This window comes from Manis javanica, chromosome 10, assembly GCF_040802235.1.
Source record: "Manis javanica isolate MJ-LG chromosome 10, MJ_LKY, whole genome shotgun sequence".
In the NCBI taxonomy this organism is placed as follows: Eukaryota; Metazoa; Chordata; class Mammalia; order Pholidota; family Manidae; genus Manis; species Manis javanica.
Window position 1 is genome coordinate 26,342,126 of NC_133165.1, and position 18,679 is coordinate 26,360,804.

General features: G+C 51.8%; 1 protein-coding gene across 2 annotated transcripts; it reads left to right on the plus strand.

Annotated features, from left to right (window-relative positions):
* The first annotated feature begins 223 nt into the window (after window positions 1-223).
* Window positions 224-18,505, plus strand: EIF3B (eukaryotic translation initiation factor 3 subunit B). 2 transcript variants are annotated; one of them, XM_037008476.2, is made up of 19 exons: window positions 224-696; window positions 4,195-4,387; window positions 5,247-5,366; window positions 5,635-5,692; window positions 5,879-6,007; window positions 6,246-6,403; window positions 7,613-7,744; window positions 7,825-7,891; window positions 8,296-8,342; window positions 9,361-9,571; window positions 10,381-10,453; window positions 11,214-11,336; window positions 12,605-12,683; window positions 13,458-13,596; window positions 15,708-15,833; window positions 16,324-16,401; window positions 16,739-16,847; window positions 17,185-17,302; window positions 18,015-18,505. In XM_037008476.2, exons 1-18 carry the CDS (start codon window positions 288-290, stop codon window positions 17,286-17,288), a joined length of 2,355 nt encoding a protein of 784 aa, XP_036864371.1. In that variant the 5' UTR covers window positions 224-287; the 3' UTR covers window positions 17,289-17,302; window positions 18,015-18,505. The 2 variants fall into 2 exon arrangements, with proteins under 2 accessions (XP_036864371.1, XP_036864365.1); XM_037008470.2 differs by having other exon boundaries at window positions 227-696; window positions 18,052-18,505.
* Window positions 18,506-18,679: the final 174 nt, after the last annotated feature.

An 18,679-nucleotide genomic window follows, 5' to 3' on the forward strand; every position in this document is an offset into this window, starting at 1 on the left:
GCCAGCACGCGCGGGGAGGCTGCAGCGCCTGGCCTGGTCGTGGATGTGGCGGAGGGAGCGCGGTGGTTGGGCCTGAGCACGAGCTTGGTGTGGGAGTCCCCTCGCGGGCAGTGGGAGAATCTCCCCGGCGCCCGTCCGGGCGGCCGCGAGCGCCCGCGCGCGGGAGCCACCCCCGTCCTGGTGGGCCGGCCCGGCGCACGCACGTGGCCCGGCGGCAGGCGCGCGCGGGGCAGCCTGGGAAAGTCGGAAGCGCGGCGAGGCCGGCAGAGGTGGCAGCGGCGGGGCCCATGCAGGACTCGGAGAACGTGGCGGCGCCCGAGGCGGCGGAGCGGCGGGCCGAGCCCGGGCAGCAGGAGCCGGCCGCTGAGCCGCCGCCTGAGGACGAGCCTCCGCGGCCTGCAGGCTCCGGCGCGCAGGAGGCGGCCGGCGAGAACGCGGAGGCCGGGGCCGTGCCGGGGCCTGACGAGGCGGCCGAGCCCGCGGCCGACGGGCCAGAAAGGGTAGGCGCGGCCCCCGTCCCGTCGCCGCCGCCACCCGAGGAGCCCCCTGCCCCGGCAGCGCGCGAGGCCCCGGCGGACCAGCCCCGGGACGTGGTGGCCGAAGCCCGGTCCGAGGGGGCGGGCGGGGAGGACGGCGGCGCGGACGAGCCCTCCTTCAGCGACCCCGAGGACTTTGTGGACGACGTAAGCGAGGAAGGTGAGGCGGCGCGGCCCCCGCCTGTGTCCCGCGCCGGGGAGGGTTTTCATGAGTTCCTGGGCCGCCTCGTTTTCATTTTCTATCCAAAAACAGAAGGGTGCGGGGTGGCGACAAATTGGGGGCTGGTTATCACACTGGGGGGTGGGCGAGGCAGACGAAGTGTACGAGGAGCCGTGGCCGCCAGGGTCGGCCGAAGCCGGACGCTCCACGTGTGCACTGTCTCGGTTGGCGAGTCCCTTTGTGCAGGCCTAGGTGTCCCGAGTGACCAGCCACCCGTCAGGCCAGCAACAGCCTCGGTGCGGACTCTTAGGGACGGGTGAAGCGTTGTGGCGGAGCTGGGTACTTGGCGCCTGCCCTCCATAGGCACAGACCACCGTCCTTCGGTTGGCAGATACTTTCCTCAGGTGTCGGTGTTGTTTCACCTGCTTGCCTTCGTTTCTACCTTGACTTAGTTTTTGCTTCCTGCCTGAGAGAGCCTGTCCTAACGTGACTTGGGATGGTGGCTGGTCTCATTTGTTTGTGTTTTGTTTTTAGCCATTTGAACTCTCCAAGCTGCCCGCTCATCAGTGGATTCTTCTGTGTGTTGACTACATTATAGTAAAGTGGGAAAAACAATACACCAGTGAAGTAGCCAACGATACACCAAGTAAATAAGATGTTACTGTGTTAGGATACAAAAGTATTCTCTTTGAGATGGATACAAAAGTATTCTCTGAGATACTGTGCCTGATCACATTGAGATTGAGTCAGAATCATGAAGAATCTCAAGTAAAACGAAATAGAAAATTTAGGGAACCCCAGGATTGTCTACTTTTAACTTAAACATAATCTTAAAGAGCTGCTCGTCGTCACTATTATTATACTTAATTTCTTAAGATCAGAGATTTTGGCACGAGATAGTGAAGGCTTGGAAGGCCCTCAGCTCTGAGAGAGAATGACCTCTGGTGAAGTAGGCTGCCAAGAATTCACAGGGAGGCAGTGTAGCTAGGAGCTCCCCGGACCCTCCTGCCAGTCCTACGGTTTTACCGCACCAGTTTTTCTCATATTTTAAAATATAAGCTTTGATCTTCAAGCCCATTTTTGAGCCCTGAGTATTTACTCTGCAACTGATCTTTTCTAAGCACTCTTCACTATTTGAGCACACCCAGTTCACACAACATTGCTAGCATGTGAGTTATTTCCACAACAGGTGTGTGACCGTAGTGCAGGCCACTCGGACTGGGTGACTGCAGGGAGGGCTTTTGTGAGCCATTGTAACCTGAAATTTTTGCCAAAAGTGACCTGTGAGGCTCCTGGTCCTATGGAGCTAAAACTGAGTGAGCTGTCTGTTTTCTTGAGGCCCCTTGGTTGTGGTCTTAGCTCAGGCACATTTGTTTCTCGAGAAAGCTGGTTCTTGTGGAAATGGACTGCGTCTCAGGAGGAGCCTTCTTGCTCCAAGAGAGGGTAGCCTTTTGGTATCTTAACTACAGCCATCCTTTGAGTTTAATATTTCAACTGCCTTTGGTGCTCAGCCATACAAATACATGAAAAAGGTTTTAACGCTAATGTTTTCTTTTGGGGGGCTCGTTAAGTACTATTTATCTTTGTATTTTCAACTAGTTTAGAGAATTGCATTTTTCTCGTTCTCCTGGAACTGGAAGGACAGGCTGGTAATGGGGCTGTAGTGATGATGGAAACATGCATCTTTGTTGTGTACTTGCTGCATTTATTCCTTTACTGGGTATGGGCAGGCCCTTATAAACTAAACACCAAGATTGTGAAATGTTCAGTTTGTATAAAAGCTGAACTTTTTATTGCAAACCTTGTAATTTCAGATCAGGCTTAACAGGCTGTTTAATTATATGGTAAGTGAGCTTTAAAAATAACCCAAGGATTTGACTCCATTCTCTGAGGAAGATGTCTCCCGTGGTTCTGAACTCCAGTCTGCTGCTTTCCACCTTTTTTCTTTTTGCTTGCCCTCACTTTTAGCTTCTTTAAAATTTAAATGACAATTCTTTTAGGTATCATTTTTAATACTCATATGTGTTAAAATTAATTAGAAATGGTTTATAACAGGGCCCACCTTTTGATATTGAAAGATTTTTTTTTTCCTTTTGGAAAGACCTTTTTAACTTCTTATTATGGAAAATTTGAAACACAAAAGTGGAGAAAATTCCTTAACTTTATTTAGAAAAATGAGATACAGCAGAGAGTATTTTCTGATGTGTCCTGTTCAGCATGTTGAAATTCTGAAGAGTATAATACAAAAATTGGAGTGAAAATTAGGTTCCAGAACATACAGTACTTGAGTAACAAGCCATTATTCTTCAACTGTTGTTTAAAAATTACCTTGTACTCTTGCGCTGGTTGCTCTGCTGATGCACTTTCATCTAATGGTGTGCTTTGACAGCAGCTTTAAAAGACAGCTTTCTATTCTAGCCCCTGACCCAGTGCCTTGTGATTTTACAGTCTTCTGGACAAGTTAACTAATGGAGTTTAGGATTTGGACAGAATTTATGTTAAGAAGATAGGATTTCTTATTCCATCTGATACTTCTTCATCTGACCCCAAATGTCTGCTACAGCTGCTCAGGCATTTTTCTGTTGCTGCCCAAAGGCTTCTCCCATAGCAGGGAGCCTGGACGAGCCTGCAGGCCTCCAGGCTGCTCCCCAGACCAGTGGTTGATTCTGCCTGTTTCTTCTTGCTTGGTCCCTCACACCTGTCTTCTCTTTCTCTTGCCTCTGCGGCCCATTTTATGGAAATGAGGCGATTTCAGGAAGTTTGAGTGCTTAAGATTTGGGCTCTGTGATCTTAACTTGAAAGGCAGGTGACATGAACATAATACACGTTGAGTTTTTGGGTGTAGTTATGCAAATCCACAGTTAACACATACTGCTTACTGTGTTCCAAGCACTGTCTATAAATGGCTGGGGTCTGCCAGCACTGGAGAGGCATTTCATCGAATTGAAGATGCCATCATTATTTGCATGACCGTTAGCTTATATATTCTTTAGTCTCCTCCTTTAAACGCCTGCCTCAGCCCCGTGTTGTCTTCAGACAAGGCTGCTTTATTTACATAAAGAATATCAGGTAATTAGTTGTTTTGTGGTAAACTGGGAAGAAAGTGCCTGGTGGCACTGGAGGAGGGGCAGGGAAGGCTGGCCACAGGTATTCCCTAGCCTGTGGTTTTTTCCTGATTCATGGTGAAAGGCCTTCCTGTCTACATTCTGCATTACTGAAGTCTTTGTTTAAAAATTCACTTAAAATTTCTCATTATTGCCAGAAATCAGTCAATACGTTTCAACTGTCAAAGGGAGTATGAAGAGTTAAAATCTTCTAATCCTTGAATGTTTAACTTTGAGGCCATGATCAAGCCAGGGCCATGATTTTTCTTGTTACAGTGAAACATTTAGAGGAGTATTTTTTTATTTTTTAGATATTTGTTTAGTGCACTAAGCTAATGTATTGGTGTTTTGCTTGGTGAGAACAAGTCACTTGACAAATCTTTCCCTTGTACAGAATTACTGGGAGATATACTCAAAGATCGGCCACAGGAAGCAGATGGAATTGATTCAGTGATTGTGGTTGACAATGTTCCTCAGGTGGGACCTGACCGTCTTGAGAAACTCAAAAATGTTATCCATAAGATCTTTTCCAAGTTTGGGAAAATCACAAATGATTTTTATCCAGAGGAGGATGGAAAGACAAAAGGGTGAGTGATGTTCTCCGTCACTCATGTTGAGTGTGCGCAGGTATAAGCAGTCCTGTACCTGTCCCCTTTGAACAGGTATGAGAGTTTCTTTGTTACCTGCCCAGGTGTGGGACTGTGGGCTTGCATGAAATGCCTGTCTGTGTCATGTCAGTGTCAGATGGTGCTGGAGTGGCTGTCACAGTTTATACTGAACCAGCAGCGAGGGAAGTTTTGTTGTTCCACAAGCTTGTCAGACTCTCTCCATGAACGTTTCATGTAAACACCAGCCTTGGAGAGCTCAGGCAAACTTTTTATAAGACAGGAATGAAAGGATGGTAAAGTTCACTTACTTTTTTAATTCAGATTTTGGAATAGTTTTAATTTCCAAAAAATTAACAAATACAGGTAATGCCCTTTATGTTTCTGCTCTGGGAACTAGGAAGGCTGCTTTGTGACCAGCAGTTAGTTGCTTGTGTCACATTTCTTTTTATAATGAAACATTGTCTGTGAGCCTTTATATTCTGTTCACAATGCACAGTAGGCTCTCTAGATATACTCGACTATCCATGATTTTAGGTTTTTTAACAGCTTTATTGAGATAACTGACTTGCAGTTCCTTTAAGTATACAGTTTCATAAGTTCTGACATAAAGAAATCACTGAAACTGTTACCACAGTCAGGATGACAAATGTTTTGATTGGTTGGTGGAGCTAGAGACTGGCTCTTCTGCCTGGGTTTTGTTTGTAAAGAGAGCTGCTGTCCTAGCAGTTTGACCATCTCAGGGGCATGGCAGTAGGACAGCTCACAGCTGGTCACAGTGTTTACGAGTCACACAGAGGGTTCTTATAGCATGACCAAAATGCCCTCATTCTCCCTTCAGGTATATTTTCCTGGAATATGCATCTCCTGCCCATGCCTTGGATGCTGTAAAAAATGCTGATGGCTACAAGCTGGATAAGCAGCACACATTCAGAGTCAATCTCTTCACCGATTTCGACAAGTGAGTTCTGACTCGGGTAGTGGGATCCTGGATGTTCACCCTGCGTGAGCCGCCCGGTATTTTTGGGAAGTGCTAGTGGCCTTCCCCGTCCTGGCCCCCACACTTGCAGCCCTGGCGCCCAGCCACCCATGGCTCCCCGCCACTGGGCAGAGCAGGGAGGAGTCCCATGCTGCCTGAGCGCCACCAGCGTGATTACCTGTCTGCTCGCCCACCACGGGTTCTGATCGTTGTGGACTGCTCTCCTGAACACTTTCTTTTCCTCTTGTAGGTACATGACTATCAGCGATGAATGGGATATTCCAGAGAAACAACCTTTCAAAGACTTGGTAAGTCGTGCAAGTCTGTTAGTAGCTGGAGTACAGGCTAGCCTCCTGACTTGGGCGGTTGAGTCCTCAGGAGTCCAGGATGGCAACTGAGTTGTTCATGCCTCCAAGAGCAATAGTCAGGAGTAAGTTCTCTTTGATTAAAGCTAATGAAACGTATTGTACACTTGCTTTTGGCTCTCTTTTTAGGGAAATTTACGTTACTGGCTAGAAGAGGCAGAGTGCAGAGATCAGTATAGCGTGATATTTGAGAGTGGAGATCGGACATCTATATTCTGGAATGATGTGAAGGACCCTGTCTCGATTGAGGAGAGAGCGGTGGGTATCTGCTGCCATGTGGGGACTCGCCTCTGTGTTTCCTTAGCAAAACAGGTCTGGGTGCAAGAGCAGGAGTCGTGTTCTTTGAGCTGATGTCTCTGAGAACAACTTCTCTTCTCCAGCTTTGAAATAAATCATCAGGAGAAAAATGGGCTCCTGTGTTTCCCATTGGGGGTCGGAAGAGTGTGTTCAGCCTTTTGGGTTGTCATGTGAATCCTGGCACTGACTCTCCCAACAGAGGTGGACAGAGACATACGTGCGTTGGTCCCCCAGGGGCACCTACCTGGCCACCTTCCATCAGCGGGGCATTGCGCTCTGGGGGGGAGAAAGGTTCAAGCAGATCCAGAGGTTTGGCCACCAGGGTGTCCAGCTAATTGACTTCTCACCTTGCGAAAGGTAAGTGCCTGGGAGAATGAGCTGCTCTTCATGCCTCACACCCATCACACAGATAATTTTGAAACCTTTTCATTTTGCAGAAATTTCAAACTTTGTTGAAAAATTGCAGGAAGGGTGCATGTGCTCCATGGATCTCCAGTTAGCATTTGGCTACATTGCTGTGTACCTTCCCCAGAGATGGCCTGGCTCTGGCTGAACTATTTGGGTTCAAGCAGTGTCGCATGTGCCTCCTGGGGACAGGATGGCACTGTCCCGCCCGCAGCGCAGTCCCTGGCTCAGGAGATAAAGCACCAACACCATGCGCTCTTCCAGTGCCACTGTGTTGCAGTTGGTCCCTTGATCCAGTCCTTTGTAAAGCACTTTCTCTCCAGTTAAGAATCTAGTCTGAGGTCTTGTGTTCTGCAGATAATTTTCTCACAAATGGCGCTGTCTCAAGGGTGAGGTAGTCCACGGAGCCAAGGTTTGGATAAGAGGGGGAGCACGTGGGAGCCCAGAGCACTGTTGCTCAGGTTCTTCAGCCCTGCTCAGGGCCGTTGCAGCCTTCCCAGTGTATCTGGCGCCCTGTGTCCCCTCCAGTCTCGTGCTGTTTGCACAGAAGCCCCATATCTTCCTCCATGGCCTGAACTCATTGTGGGACTTGACGAAAGCCCTGGTCTCCCAGGCTCCCTGTAGTGCTGCACCTGCCCTTAAGTTTTTAGTGTAAAAACGTACTAATGTGGAAAACTGAAAGGCACACTGTCTTTTGAACCCTCGTGACCGTTCTGTTTGCCTTGTCTTCAGTAAGTACTGGTGGAGATGTGTGAGTCCTCACGGCTTCTTGGCCCCTTGCGGGAGCAGGCTTCTGAGCCAAGGCTTTGGGTCTTTCCTCCTCTGGCTTCAGTGGAGAACTGTGCTGAGCTGCTCTCTGCAGGGCCCTGGTGCCAAGTGACCGAGGGCTTGGGGCTACAGCAGTGGTTCTGCTCTGGGTTTCGAGTGGGGTCTCCTGGTGTGGCAGGATCGTTAGGGGAGCCTAGGGTTCAGGAAAGTGCCAGTTGCTTGAGCCTTGGCTGTATGTCGTGTCTGCCTCACCCGGGTCTGGACTGACCCGGAGCAGAAGCTCGGCCAGGCAGCGTGGGTACAGGGCTTGGCTCCTGCCTGCCTGCACGTAGTGTGGCCCTCCAGTGAGAACACGGAGGTGCTAGATTCTAAAGCACATCCCCTCTATTGCAGGTACCTGGTCACCTTCAGCCCCCTGATGGACACTCAGGATGATCCTCAGGCCATCATCATATGGGATATCCTCACTGGGCAGAAGAAGAGAGGATTTCACTGTGAAAGCTCAGCCCACTGGCCTATTTTTAAGTGAGTGGGGCAGGGGTGCCAGGGATGGCCCCACAGCCTTCTCCTCTCTCTGACAGCCTGGCACTTCTCTTTCCCCTTAGGTGGAGTCATGATGGTAAATTCTTTGCTAGGATGACACTGGACACTCTCAGCATCTATGAAACTCCGGTAAGTGATTTGATTGACAAAGGAGCTGCCTGGGCTGCTGCTCACTGTCTGCGACGGCTGCTGGGTGCCTTGCTGGCCTGTCCCTCAAGTTGTGGCCAAACTGGAAGGAGGAGCAGCTTTGTATTGGCAGGAGGGAGGCAGAATTCCTGTCCCCTTCTTGCATCCTGGCCTCTGGTCCTCGCCTGCTGGCCCCCACTGGGCCATTCCAGGGAATTGAGATGGGAGGTCACATAACAGGCTTCTGAAGCGGCGTGTGCCGCAGGGTCATTGCCCATCTCACTCCCTGCTTCACTCTCCCTGGGCATGCTCCCTGTGAACCCTCCCCTTCACTCTCTGTAAACATGGGCATGTGTTGAGACATTGGCACTGTGTGACTGCGTTGTGACCTTTGTTTTTCCCTGCAGTCCATGGGTCTCCTGGACAAGAAGAGCCTGAAGATCTCTGGCATAAAGTAAGTGGGGGTCATGTCGCATGGGCTTTGTTCGTTCTCCTTTAGCACTCAGTGCTACCCAGTTGGAGAAAGGACTGTGCGCCTATCCTAGACAAGGGTGGTTCAGCAGGCATGGCTGCCCTGGGACTGCTGGTCAGTGGGCCCCGCTCCCTGCACCCCCATTCCCACACGTAGCTACACCTTGAGGGCCGTGGGGTCCTGAGTCTGCTTTGTGTCGTGTTCCAAGCCCTGGGACCAGAGGCCTAGGGTGCAGTCTCTGAGGAGAGGGGCAGCTCCGCTTAGTCAGAAGGTGTGTGATGTTCCAGCCGTGTATGCCACGGGGTTTGGATGGCCCTCCGTAAATGGCAGCTTGTTTTCTCTGACGGTAGGCAGGTCCTTATTTATCTGAGGCACTAGCAATGCAGGGACACAGGACATTGCTTGTTCCTTTCATTTTTGCATTCTTGGGATAAATTATGGCTTATAGTTAAAAATAAGAACAGGAATTGATTCTCCGTAAATGCAAAAGTAAAGGTGTTCTTTGCAACTAAGAACTCAGGGTCGTTCATTCTAGTACCTGCTCTCCAGGCTAATTTATACCTTGGAAAGGCCTTACTCTGATTCTGCCTGAATTCTCTTACCCTCATTAATTTGGGGGTTTTCCCCTTTAGCACCTTAATGAATCTTCAGAAGTCACATAGCTGGGTCTATCGGCCTGAAGTTTGTTTTACTTGCCTTCTTACAGGTTAAGAGTGTGGGTGGGGATCAGGGCCTGAGTCTGAATCCCCACCAACCTGCTATAACAGTGGGTAGTGTCTTTGGCATCCTGTCCTACTGGTGAAGTGAGTAGATAAGAGTCCCTGGCTCGATGAGGACAAGGTGGGCTATGCGTGAAATCCCAGGACACCAAGCTGTCCGTTCCATGTGAGCCATTCCTGCTTCTGGTGTAAATGTACCAGAGCGGAGCTTATGTGCAGCAAGTGAGTCTTTTGCTCTCTGCTTAATCCTTGTGTAACACACTGCTCTCTTTGTTCCACAGAGACTTCTCGTGGTCTCCGGGTGGTAACATAATAGCTTTTTGGGTGCCAGAAGACAAAGATATTCCAGCCAGGGTAACCCTGATGCAGCTTCCTACCAGACAAGAGATCAGAGTTAGGAATCTGTTTAATGTTGTGGATTGCAAGCTACATTGGCAAAAAAATGGAGATTACTTGTGTGTGAAAGTAGACAGGACTCCAAAAGGTACCCAGGTAAGTGGCTGCCAGCCGGCGGAGGAGGCCCTTCCTTCTGCGCACCTCCAGACTAGTTCTGTTGGGGGTGGTTGTGGGTTTCTCGGTTCCAGTTGATGGGTTAGGCGTCAGCCCCACCTGATAGTGAGGGTAGTTAGCTGGCAAGTCAGCTGGAGGCCTTGCCACCACCTCACTGAGGACCAGCTTTTCCTGTAAACCTGAGTGGGTGACCGCTCACACAGTCATGCTCACCAGGGAGCACAGTGAGTCTGCCCGTCCTCGGGCCTTACCTGCCTTCTGTGCTGCTGCCGTCATAGACTGTTGCTCTCTGAGCAGAGTAGCATCTTGACACAGGTGGTTTTTGTTTGCATCTTCAGTCTAACTTACCAAAAAATTACCTGGTTTTTCCTCCTAATGAAGGTATTCTCCATTACAAAACATTTTCTTTGAGATAGAATTCACACACTCTAATACCTGTCCTTTCCAAGTGTGTGGCTCAGTGGCTTAAGCCTCAGCCCCACCTTCCCACACACTGTTCCTGGCCCCGTGGTGGGCCTTTGGGGCAAAAAGCCAGCTGCAGTGTGTCTTTGGACCTTTTGTGCCTGAGGAGGATCTCAGGGCAGCTCTTGGAAGTAGTCTGACCCAGAGCGGGAGTGTGGATATCTAGCTGTTCCCCAGGAGACTGTTCCACTTTATGCTTGAGTCAGCATTTGAGTTCTTCACGATGGGTGTCACTTCACTGGGGTGTGGATTTAATCTGTCATTCAGTCTGTAAGTTGTCCTTGGAAGAAGTTAGTTCTCCTCATCCCTGCCTCTTTTCTTTTAAACAGGGTGTTGTCACAAATTTTGAAATTTTCCGAATGAGGGAAAAACAGGTGCCTGTCGATGTGGTTGAAATGAAAGGCAAGTTCCTTGGTTGGGGTGCTCCCATAGCAGTTGCCCCTTTGGTGGTGCTCTTTACATGTGGCCTTCAGCTGTCCTCACAGGCATGGCCTGGGTGGCCAGCTGACTGAGTTCTGCAACATATATCTGTGGTTCAGGGTTTCCAGCTTCACTCTTGACTCCAGTTGCTGAGTGAAGGTGTGCGCTCTGCGCTCGCTCTCTCTGCTGGACTGGCCCATGTAGCCGAAGAGCCAGGATTCCAGCCGCTTTTGCTCTGAGGGGAGAATGTGTGGACAGTGGGTCCCATCATGTGTTCAGAGACGGGTGGCAGGAGAGCTTTTCATCTGCAAGAGCTCAGTTAGAAAATTCTTTTTGACTTGTGAATTGTTCAGATGCTGCACTTCTGCCGTTGGGTGGAAATTCTGCCTATTGTTTCAGTTTTGTTTTCTGTTTTGCTAGGGGGAGAGAAGGGGGGTACAGAGCTGAGAAATGTATAAAGCCTGGACCCCTGCTGGGTGGAAAGAGACTGTCGACCCTTTGTGGGCCCTGGGGTCCGTGTGCGTGCCCCCAGGAGGCGACCGGCCCATGGCAGTCCCGCACTGGCTGACAACCTCCTGAGTCCGCGCAAACATGGAGCCTTGTGCTTGAGGCCGTGTGCACTTTGTCCCTGTGCCTGCGGTGTGTGCTGGCCCGTGGCTTCTATGAATTGGGAGTATTTCTCAGGTTAAAGATTGGAATGTCGCCTTCAGTGGCCAGGGCTCACCGCTCCTCTCGATTCCAGAGACCATCATAGCCTTTGCCTGGGAGCCAAACGGAAGCAAGTTCGCTGTGCTGCACGGGGAGGCACCTCGCATTTCAGTGTCTTTCTACCATGTGAAGAACAACGGCAAGATCGAGCTCATCAGTGAGTAGTCCGAGCGTGCAGGAGGACCGGGCAGGCAGCATGCAGGCTGGAGCCTGTCGGCGCCCACAGCCGACAACCACTGACCTGCCCTGGCCCCACTGGGCTCCTGTCTGCTTCACCTGCCCCATGTCCTTAGCGCTGATCATGGAGCTCAGCACACAGTGTAAGTCCTCAGCAGTGCCAGTCTCCTGACGTTTGTTGTTTCCAGCAGTGTCATTTTGGTGAGTTGGGTGGGGAGACCACCTGCATCCCCACTTCAGTGAAGGGGCCGCATTCCCCACACGGAACTCCAGGTGTTTCACACAGGACTTCTTCCCGTAGAGACCGTGGGTTTATCCCACCCTGACTGGGGTTCATGTGCCTTAGGAACAGCTTTTCCTGAGATAGTTCTGATAAGAACTGGCTTTCATTTCATACAGCTTAGCAGTTTCTGGGGGGACATCATTTTGTGGTGGAGTCAATTGGTTGTCTGTCAGGAAATTGAGTTACTGGTTCCTTTTCATCTGAAAGGGGAATAGGGGAACTCAGAAGCCTTTTGTTTTCCTTACATAGTATGCTCTAAGACAGTGCTGTGCAAGTGCCCCTGGGCACTGTCCACACCTCTCGAAGGCTGTGTCAACACAGTTCATCTGCATGACTCCACAGCGTTTCCAGTGACTGCAGAAGGCTGTCTGCCCTAGGGTTTTCTGTTTCCCTTCACTCTGAGCATTCTGCCTGGGTAGGGCAGCCTCCCCACTCTACTCGGTGTCCTGGGGTCTGTGAGGGCTCAGGGCTCTGATAAAGACCTCCAGTGGTTCTGCAGGAGGGGTGAGCTCTGCTAGGACCTTTTGGGAAGTTACCAGTAGGTATTTGGAGAGATGATGCATTTACGTTTTCATGAGCGTACAGTTTAAAAAGACATGTGAGGCACTGGGAGGGTGGATTTCAGGCTCCTGGGTCAGAATCCGGTGGAAGCTGTGGATTCCTGCCCAGCTGTGAGGTCTACAGTAAGACTTGCTGCCTGGTGGATGACTGAATACACTATTGTGGCTTCAGAATGCACCCCCACTCCCACCCTTTTTTCTTTTTAGGTGTAGGTCCTAACTTAAGGTGTACTTAAACGGCGCTTCTGAAGTTGCCATAGGCAGCCAGTCAGTGTGCAGAGAGAGCAGCACTGGCTGAGGGCCCGTGGTACCCAAGTGGCAGCAGACCCCTAGCCAGCTCCCTTGGGCTGTGCCCCGGCGGTAGGACCTTCCCAGAGACGCTGACAGCACTGCCTTCCCTTTCAGAAATGTTTGATAAACAGCAGGCCAACACCATCTTCTGGAGCCCCCAAGGGCAGTTCGTTGTGCTGGCCGGTCTGAGGAGGTGGGTGTCGGCTGTCTGACGTGTCTGCTCATTGCAGGCAGCCCTGTGTGCTGCCACGGAGACCCCGGCCCCGGAGCCCTGCATGGGGCTCTGGTCCTGAGTGGGAATGGTGCACTCCAACTCCTCGAGGACACATCAGTGTTCTCACATGAAAGGGTCACCCCGTTTCAGTAGACGCATCTTCACTGTTCGTAGCGTCTCCATCACACACCCCAGATTGGGCCACTTGCCGGTGCTTTCACTGTGGGCCCTGAGGATTTGGCAGTGGGTGGTAATTCCTTCTTGGTGAAGCACGAGCTTCCCATCCAGTGCCCCTGATGGGAAGTCCATGACGTCTTGTAGGAAGAAAGTTGAGTCAAACAGCTGCAAGCTGCCTTTGCCTCTGGTGTAAGCCTCCCTTGCTTCCTCCCATTCCCGTTCCAGCCAAGTGTCTGGAATGGTGCAGGGCTGGTGCTCCCCACCTGTGCTCTAATGGGGCTCTCAGCTGTTTGTTCTCCCCGTGGCACTGCTGGAGGCTGGGGTCTCAGGTGACCTTTCCTCTGAGTAATACCGGGCACGCGCAGTGCTCACTACTTGCACTTCACACATCCTCACCGACAGCCTAGGGTTGTTGCTCTTTGTCCATATTAAGGATGATGCAGTCGTCAGACAATGTCTGAGGGCTCCAAGGTCATGCATGCACCCCCGCCTACAGCCTGTCCCCAGTGCAGGAAGGCCTGGAGGACAGCGTGTATAAACGAGGCCCTCCAGAAGCTGACTGCTCTGTTTCCCCAGTATGAACGGTGCCTTGGCGTTTGTTGACACGTCGGACTGCACAGTCATGAACATCGCAGAGCACTACATGGCCTCTGATGTGGAGTGGGATCCTACCGGGCGCTACGTGGTCACTTCTGTGTCCTGGTGGAGCCATAAGGTACAGGCCCTGTGTATCCTGGGCACAGAGGAAACCAGGCCATGCTGGGCGGTGGCTGACTCTCCTCCCCTTGGGTACGAGTTCCAAGCCAGTGTCACCTCCTCCCATGGCGCTGGCATTGCTGCTGATCTGTTGACCATCCGTGCTCAGGCCAAGCTGCCTCTGGATACTTCTCAGCAGGGCTTCTAAGGCAGCTGGCCTTGTCCACAAACGGGCTGGCATTCCTTGGTTCCTCTCTTTCTGAGTTGGACCCCATACATCTCAGGCCTGCTAACAGCCTGTGTTGGCTGCCTTCATGTGGTGCAGTAGCCAGAGGGCTTTATAGTGTGGGAATCCGGTTGTATACTGGTTTGTAACCCTCCCACTGCAGCTCAGAATTAATCCCAGCTTCTCACCGTGGTTTATAAATGCAGGGAGGGTAGCCCTAGTTTGCACATGATACCAGCACAGTTATGTCCCATTCAAGAGGTTTGTGGTTTGGACCATCATTACTGGGCCTTGTGGCCTGTTAGGCCCTCTGTGCTGCAGCCTCTGGTCATATGTCCAGTGACCACACCCGTACCGAGCAGAGGCCACGCTGACTTGGCCCAAGCTTGTTCTGTCTCTTGGCCTTTGCCTAGAATATAGTTGCTGTGATCTAGGGCTTCCTGCCATGTGGGTGTCTGGTGCCCATCTGCAGAGGCTCCCCTCACAGGCCTGGCAGGTACTCCTCCTGCCTTGTGTGTCCTCACACTGCACAAAATGGCAGCTTGTCTTGGCTGATTGTTAGTAGTCTTGTTGCCTCCTTTTCCCACTGGGATGGACCGTGGGGGCCAGGTCTGTCCTCACCTGCCCTCACGCATGTTCCCAGTGTCTGAAAGTGCCCGGCACATGGTTGAAGTCAGGGCTTCCTTGCCAGATGAATTGGCACACAGGAAAACCTTTGCTTTTCCTGTTTTTAGTTTCTTGAGAAGCTCTGTATTTATCTATCTTTAGCAGGAGTGGAGGGGCACCTCTGTGGCAGGAGGAAGGACCCTGTGCTCACTGCGGACAGGGGCAGGGGCTGGTGCAGCCTCCACTGGGCAGGCTTCTTGTCTGGGGGCTCTGGCACCCTGAAGGGGGTGGGAGAAGGTGGTGTGTACGAGCGCCTTTCTGCGTAGAAGGCCCATCCCCTTTAGAGATCATAGATGATCTGCAACCTGATTATTCTGAGAAACCCTTTACTCTCTAGGGCTCCCATTCTGTGTGGTATCCCAGTCCTGTGTGGCATCCTGTTGTGTATGTCCCATCCCGTATGATGCCACATGCTATACACTCTGAGCGCTGGCGTCGCTTCAGCATTCTGCACAAGCCCATTACTCCCAAACTAGAGGCAAAGTCTGCCCAGCTTCCTTTGCGTATTTAAATATTGTGCACTTTGCTGCTGTCAGAGGTATTGACAGTTGAACCAGCTCACGTATGTAATGAGATCTGATAGGGCAGTTTGTTGAGTGGAGTGCAGAAGTCTCAGGAACACATACTTGGCAAACATCACTCAGACAGTGAGTGAGAGTCTCATTCAGATCAGGACACGCTGATGATGTGTGTGTCCAAGTGTGTGCACACGTCACCTCCATGAGGCTACCTTGGTGCCTCGCAAAACCACTGATCACCCAGTTAAATTTCAGCATGCTCCCAGAGCATGGGTCTGCAACCAGATGCCACTGAGTGTAAGTTAGTTCACTGCTTCCCTCATCGAGAAAGTCTTGTGAAAAATGAGTTAGCTGAGTTAAACTCAGTGCAAGGTGATATGGCTAATTTATGTTCTGGCACGAGTCCCTCGACACAGACAGTAAGACGGCCTGTGCTCCACCAGCCCAGCTCCAGCTGCCCTGTGTACGATGCTGTAGCTGGAGCTGCAGCGCACCATGTTCTGTCTCACTGACCATCTGCTCCTGCTGAGTGGAAGCTCCTCAAGGCGGGGACCTGTTTTGTTACCTAGTCTCTCAAATACCAGTGGCATTGTTTGACAGAGTACTGGCTCTCAGACATCTGTTCAATGAAATGGCCAATTTTGTTGGCTCTGTGACAGTAAAGATTCCAGGATCTCAGTCTTGGTGTAACTCAGTGGTATGGCCTCTGCTCTCTCCTAGGTGGACAATGCCTACTGGCTGTGGACTTTCCAAGGCCGCCTTCTGCAGAAAAATAACAAGGACCGCTTTTGCCAGCTGCTGTGGAGACCTCGGCCCCCCACGCTCCTGAGCCAGGATCAGATAAAGGTCTGGTGCCCCACAAGGCTGAGGGGCATGGAAATAGTTGTGGCACTAAGAGGAGAACCTTTTCTCTGTTACTGTCAGGGTGGTGATGAGCGAGGAATGAAAACAGGACATTGGTGGGGGGAGCCTTTGAAGAGCTGCCGGAGCAGCAAGAACCTCATAGGAGGGAATGGTTTCAGGGGAGAAGCTGGTGTGAGGCAGTTTGAGGCCATGTCAGCACCAACTTAGGATGTTTGCATGAGGTGATGGGGTGTGTGGAAAGATGCCGGCGGCTCTTGCGGTGCCCTGGTGGGATTCGGGCACAACTGTGGGTCTTAACGTGATGAGGGGAGTGCGCTCACAGTGTCTGGCAGAGCTACCAGACTGTGAACCCCAAGGGATGGAGCAGGGTCAGGTGTGGGGCTCCTGGGAGGCTTCATGCTAGTGACCTGGAGGTGGCGCTGTGGTTCTTGCTCTGAATATTTAAATCCTGGGTGACTTGTCTTTGTTTCAGCAAATTAAAAAGGATCTGAAGAAATACTCTAAGATCTTTGAACAAAAGGATCGTTTGAGCCAGTCCAAAGCCTCAAAGGTTAGCCTGCTCCTATGTCAAGGGACATGCCAGGAATTACCACCTCCCTTCTGACGGGTGGGGAGGGTGGTGTGTGCAGAGACTCCCTGCTGCCAGTGTGGGGTGCCCGGCAGGGGGCAGCCTTGAGCCCTGGGCTGCTGGCCTTCCAGATAACAGAAGTTGGGGTTATAGGGGGTTATTAGAGCAGGAGGTGGAGACAGTCCGCCCTGGCATGTTGCCCGGAGCCTGTCAGTGCATGCGTGCTGGTCTTGGGGCATGGCCACTGCTGTCAGATTCTCTGCTTGATGAAGGTGGGGTCAGGTATTCCTTCAGCAACTTCCCCCAACTCTGTACTTAGGAATTGGTGGAGAGAAGGCGAACCATGATGGAAGATTTCCGAAAATACCGGAAAATGGCCCAAGAGCTCTACATGGAGCAGAAAAATGAGCGCCTAGAATTGCGAGGAGGTAACTTCATTAGCTGGATATTTTTTCTTAAAGGCATACATTTGTTACAGGATATTTTTTTCCTTTTGCATCTATGTTCATTTCCCACATTTTTCAGTAAACGTCCAGTGTTGTTGAGAGATTCTTAAGTTAGAGAATCAAGACTTGGCACTGCCTGCAGGCTCAAGGCCACAGTCCTTTGGAGAGGACCTTGTGTGATCATGGCCTGCTGGCTGGTGTGTGTGTGTGCGCGTGCATGTGTGCGTGTGTGTGTGGTGCACGAAGGTGAGATCCCTGGTGGAGCCCCTGGGCCCTCCTGCGCGTCTGCACACCCAGTAGCCCTCTGTTCTCTTCTCAGGTGTGGACACTGACGAGCTGGACAGCAATGTGGATGACTGGGAGGAGGAGACCATTGAGTTTTTTGTCACTGAAGAAATTATTCCTCTAGGAATTCAGGAGTGATTGAGAGCACAGTGGTAAGATGCCTTCAGACAGGTGGCCGCTGACATCCTGTTGGTGGGTTTTCTTTCCCATTTTGTCATCCCAAGAGTTAGAATACCTCCATAGACGTCAAGTGAAAGTTCAGTTTTGCATGCTTATTAGGAGAGCCTTGGCGGTGAACTTAAAAAGAGTTCAGGGGCTGGAGGTCTTCATGGGAAACGAGCTCTGGGCTCTGAACAGTGCCATGGAGCAGGGCTTGGCTGTGAGGACAGCAGGGCTGGGGTGGATGCCGGGAATTGATGTGTCCTGCCTGGGGACACTCCAGACCGCCACTGGGCCATATCCGGGAATCCAGGTCAGGCCTTGGTGTGTTGCACAGAAAGGCAGGTGTTAACCAGCTGCTGCATCCCGTTGTGGCCAGTCCCTGGTGCTCCAAGTCAAAAGCCGCCTTCGAAATCCGGTCGGGAGTGGAGGGAGGCCTGGCGGTTCCAGTGTCGGAGCTGGTGTGTTCAGGGAGAGGAGGGCTGAGGCTTGGTGTGTGGGGTGTTCAGGCAGCATGGCTGCAGGGCAGGGAGACTTGTGGCAGCCCCTGGGACAGGGCACTCTGCAGTTGAGGCTGCTTCCTGCACTGGCCACTCACCCCGGGGCCTGGGCCCTGAGCAGGCCTCCCGCCTTCAAAGGTTGGGTGATTCTATTTGCTGCACTGCTCGTTGGGGCCGTTACTGACCTGCTTCCCTTGGCCCCAAGGCGCAGGACATAGAGTAAAGGGGTGTCCTTGTTGCAGCGTCACCGTGTCTTGTGCTGGAACCGAGGTCGTCCTTTTGCAGAAAGCTGGCACAATTCCTGAATTTCTACCTGTGTCCTCTCGCTCTGGACTGACTGCACCAGGGACGCTTCCGTCTCACACATCGTGTGCCTTCTAACCCCTGGCATCCTCAGCAGGGGAGGTTTTAAGGCACTGCTTTAAATCTTTCTTGTTCGGGGTTTTAAATCACACCAGTGTTTGTTACTTAGGCTCCGCACGGCTGCAGCAGGCAGCCTTCCCCCTGCTGTCGGTGGCACTGAGGCACGCCAGCCGCAGCTGAACGCCATCCCTTCAAGGGCTTGCTGTCCCCTGTGCGCATCCTGGGCTCCAGGTGGGGAGTAGCACTGCCGTGCGTGGTCTCCCCAATTTGGGTTGTGGCAGGTTCTCTGAACAGGCTGAACACGGAAATAAAGCAAACCTCTATGAAAAGCTATCTTTCTCCTGTCTTTACATGTGATGATGGCCACGAGTGTGGCACCTGTCCCCCCGACCCCAGAAACAGCCACTGCAGGTGCTTGTCTTGGACGCCTGCTCCAGGCCAGCGGTGGCAAGGCAGGAGCGTCTGCCCTCGGGGCTCCGTGCTGTGCGTTCAGTTCAGCTCTGTAAG

Bases quoted from the DNA above. Each gene is read 5' to 3' on its own strand.
- EIF3B (XM_037008476.2), top strand. From the start codon at position 288: ATGCAGGACTCGGAGAACGTGGCGGCGCCCGAGGCGGCGGAGCGGCGG. The intron at 697-4,194 runs GTGAGGCGGCGC...TCCCTTGTACAG, and splicing joins GGACGACGTAAGCGAGGAAG to AATTACTGGGAGATATACTC. The intron at 4,388-5,246 runs GTGAGTGATGTT...TTCTCCCTTCAG, and splicing joins GAGGATGGAAAGACAAAAGG to GTATATTTTCCTGGAATATG.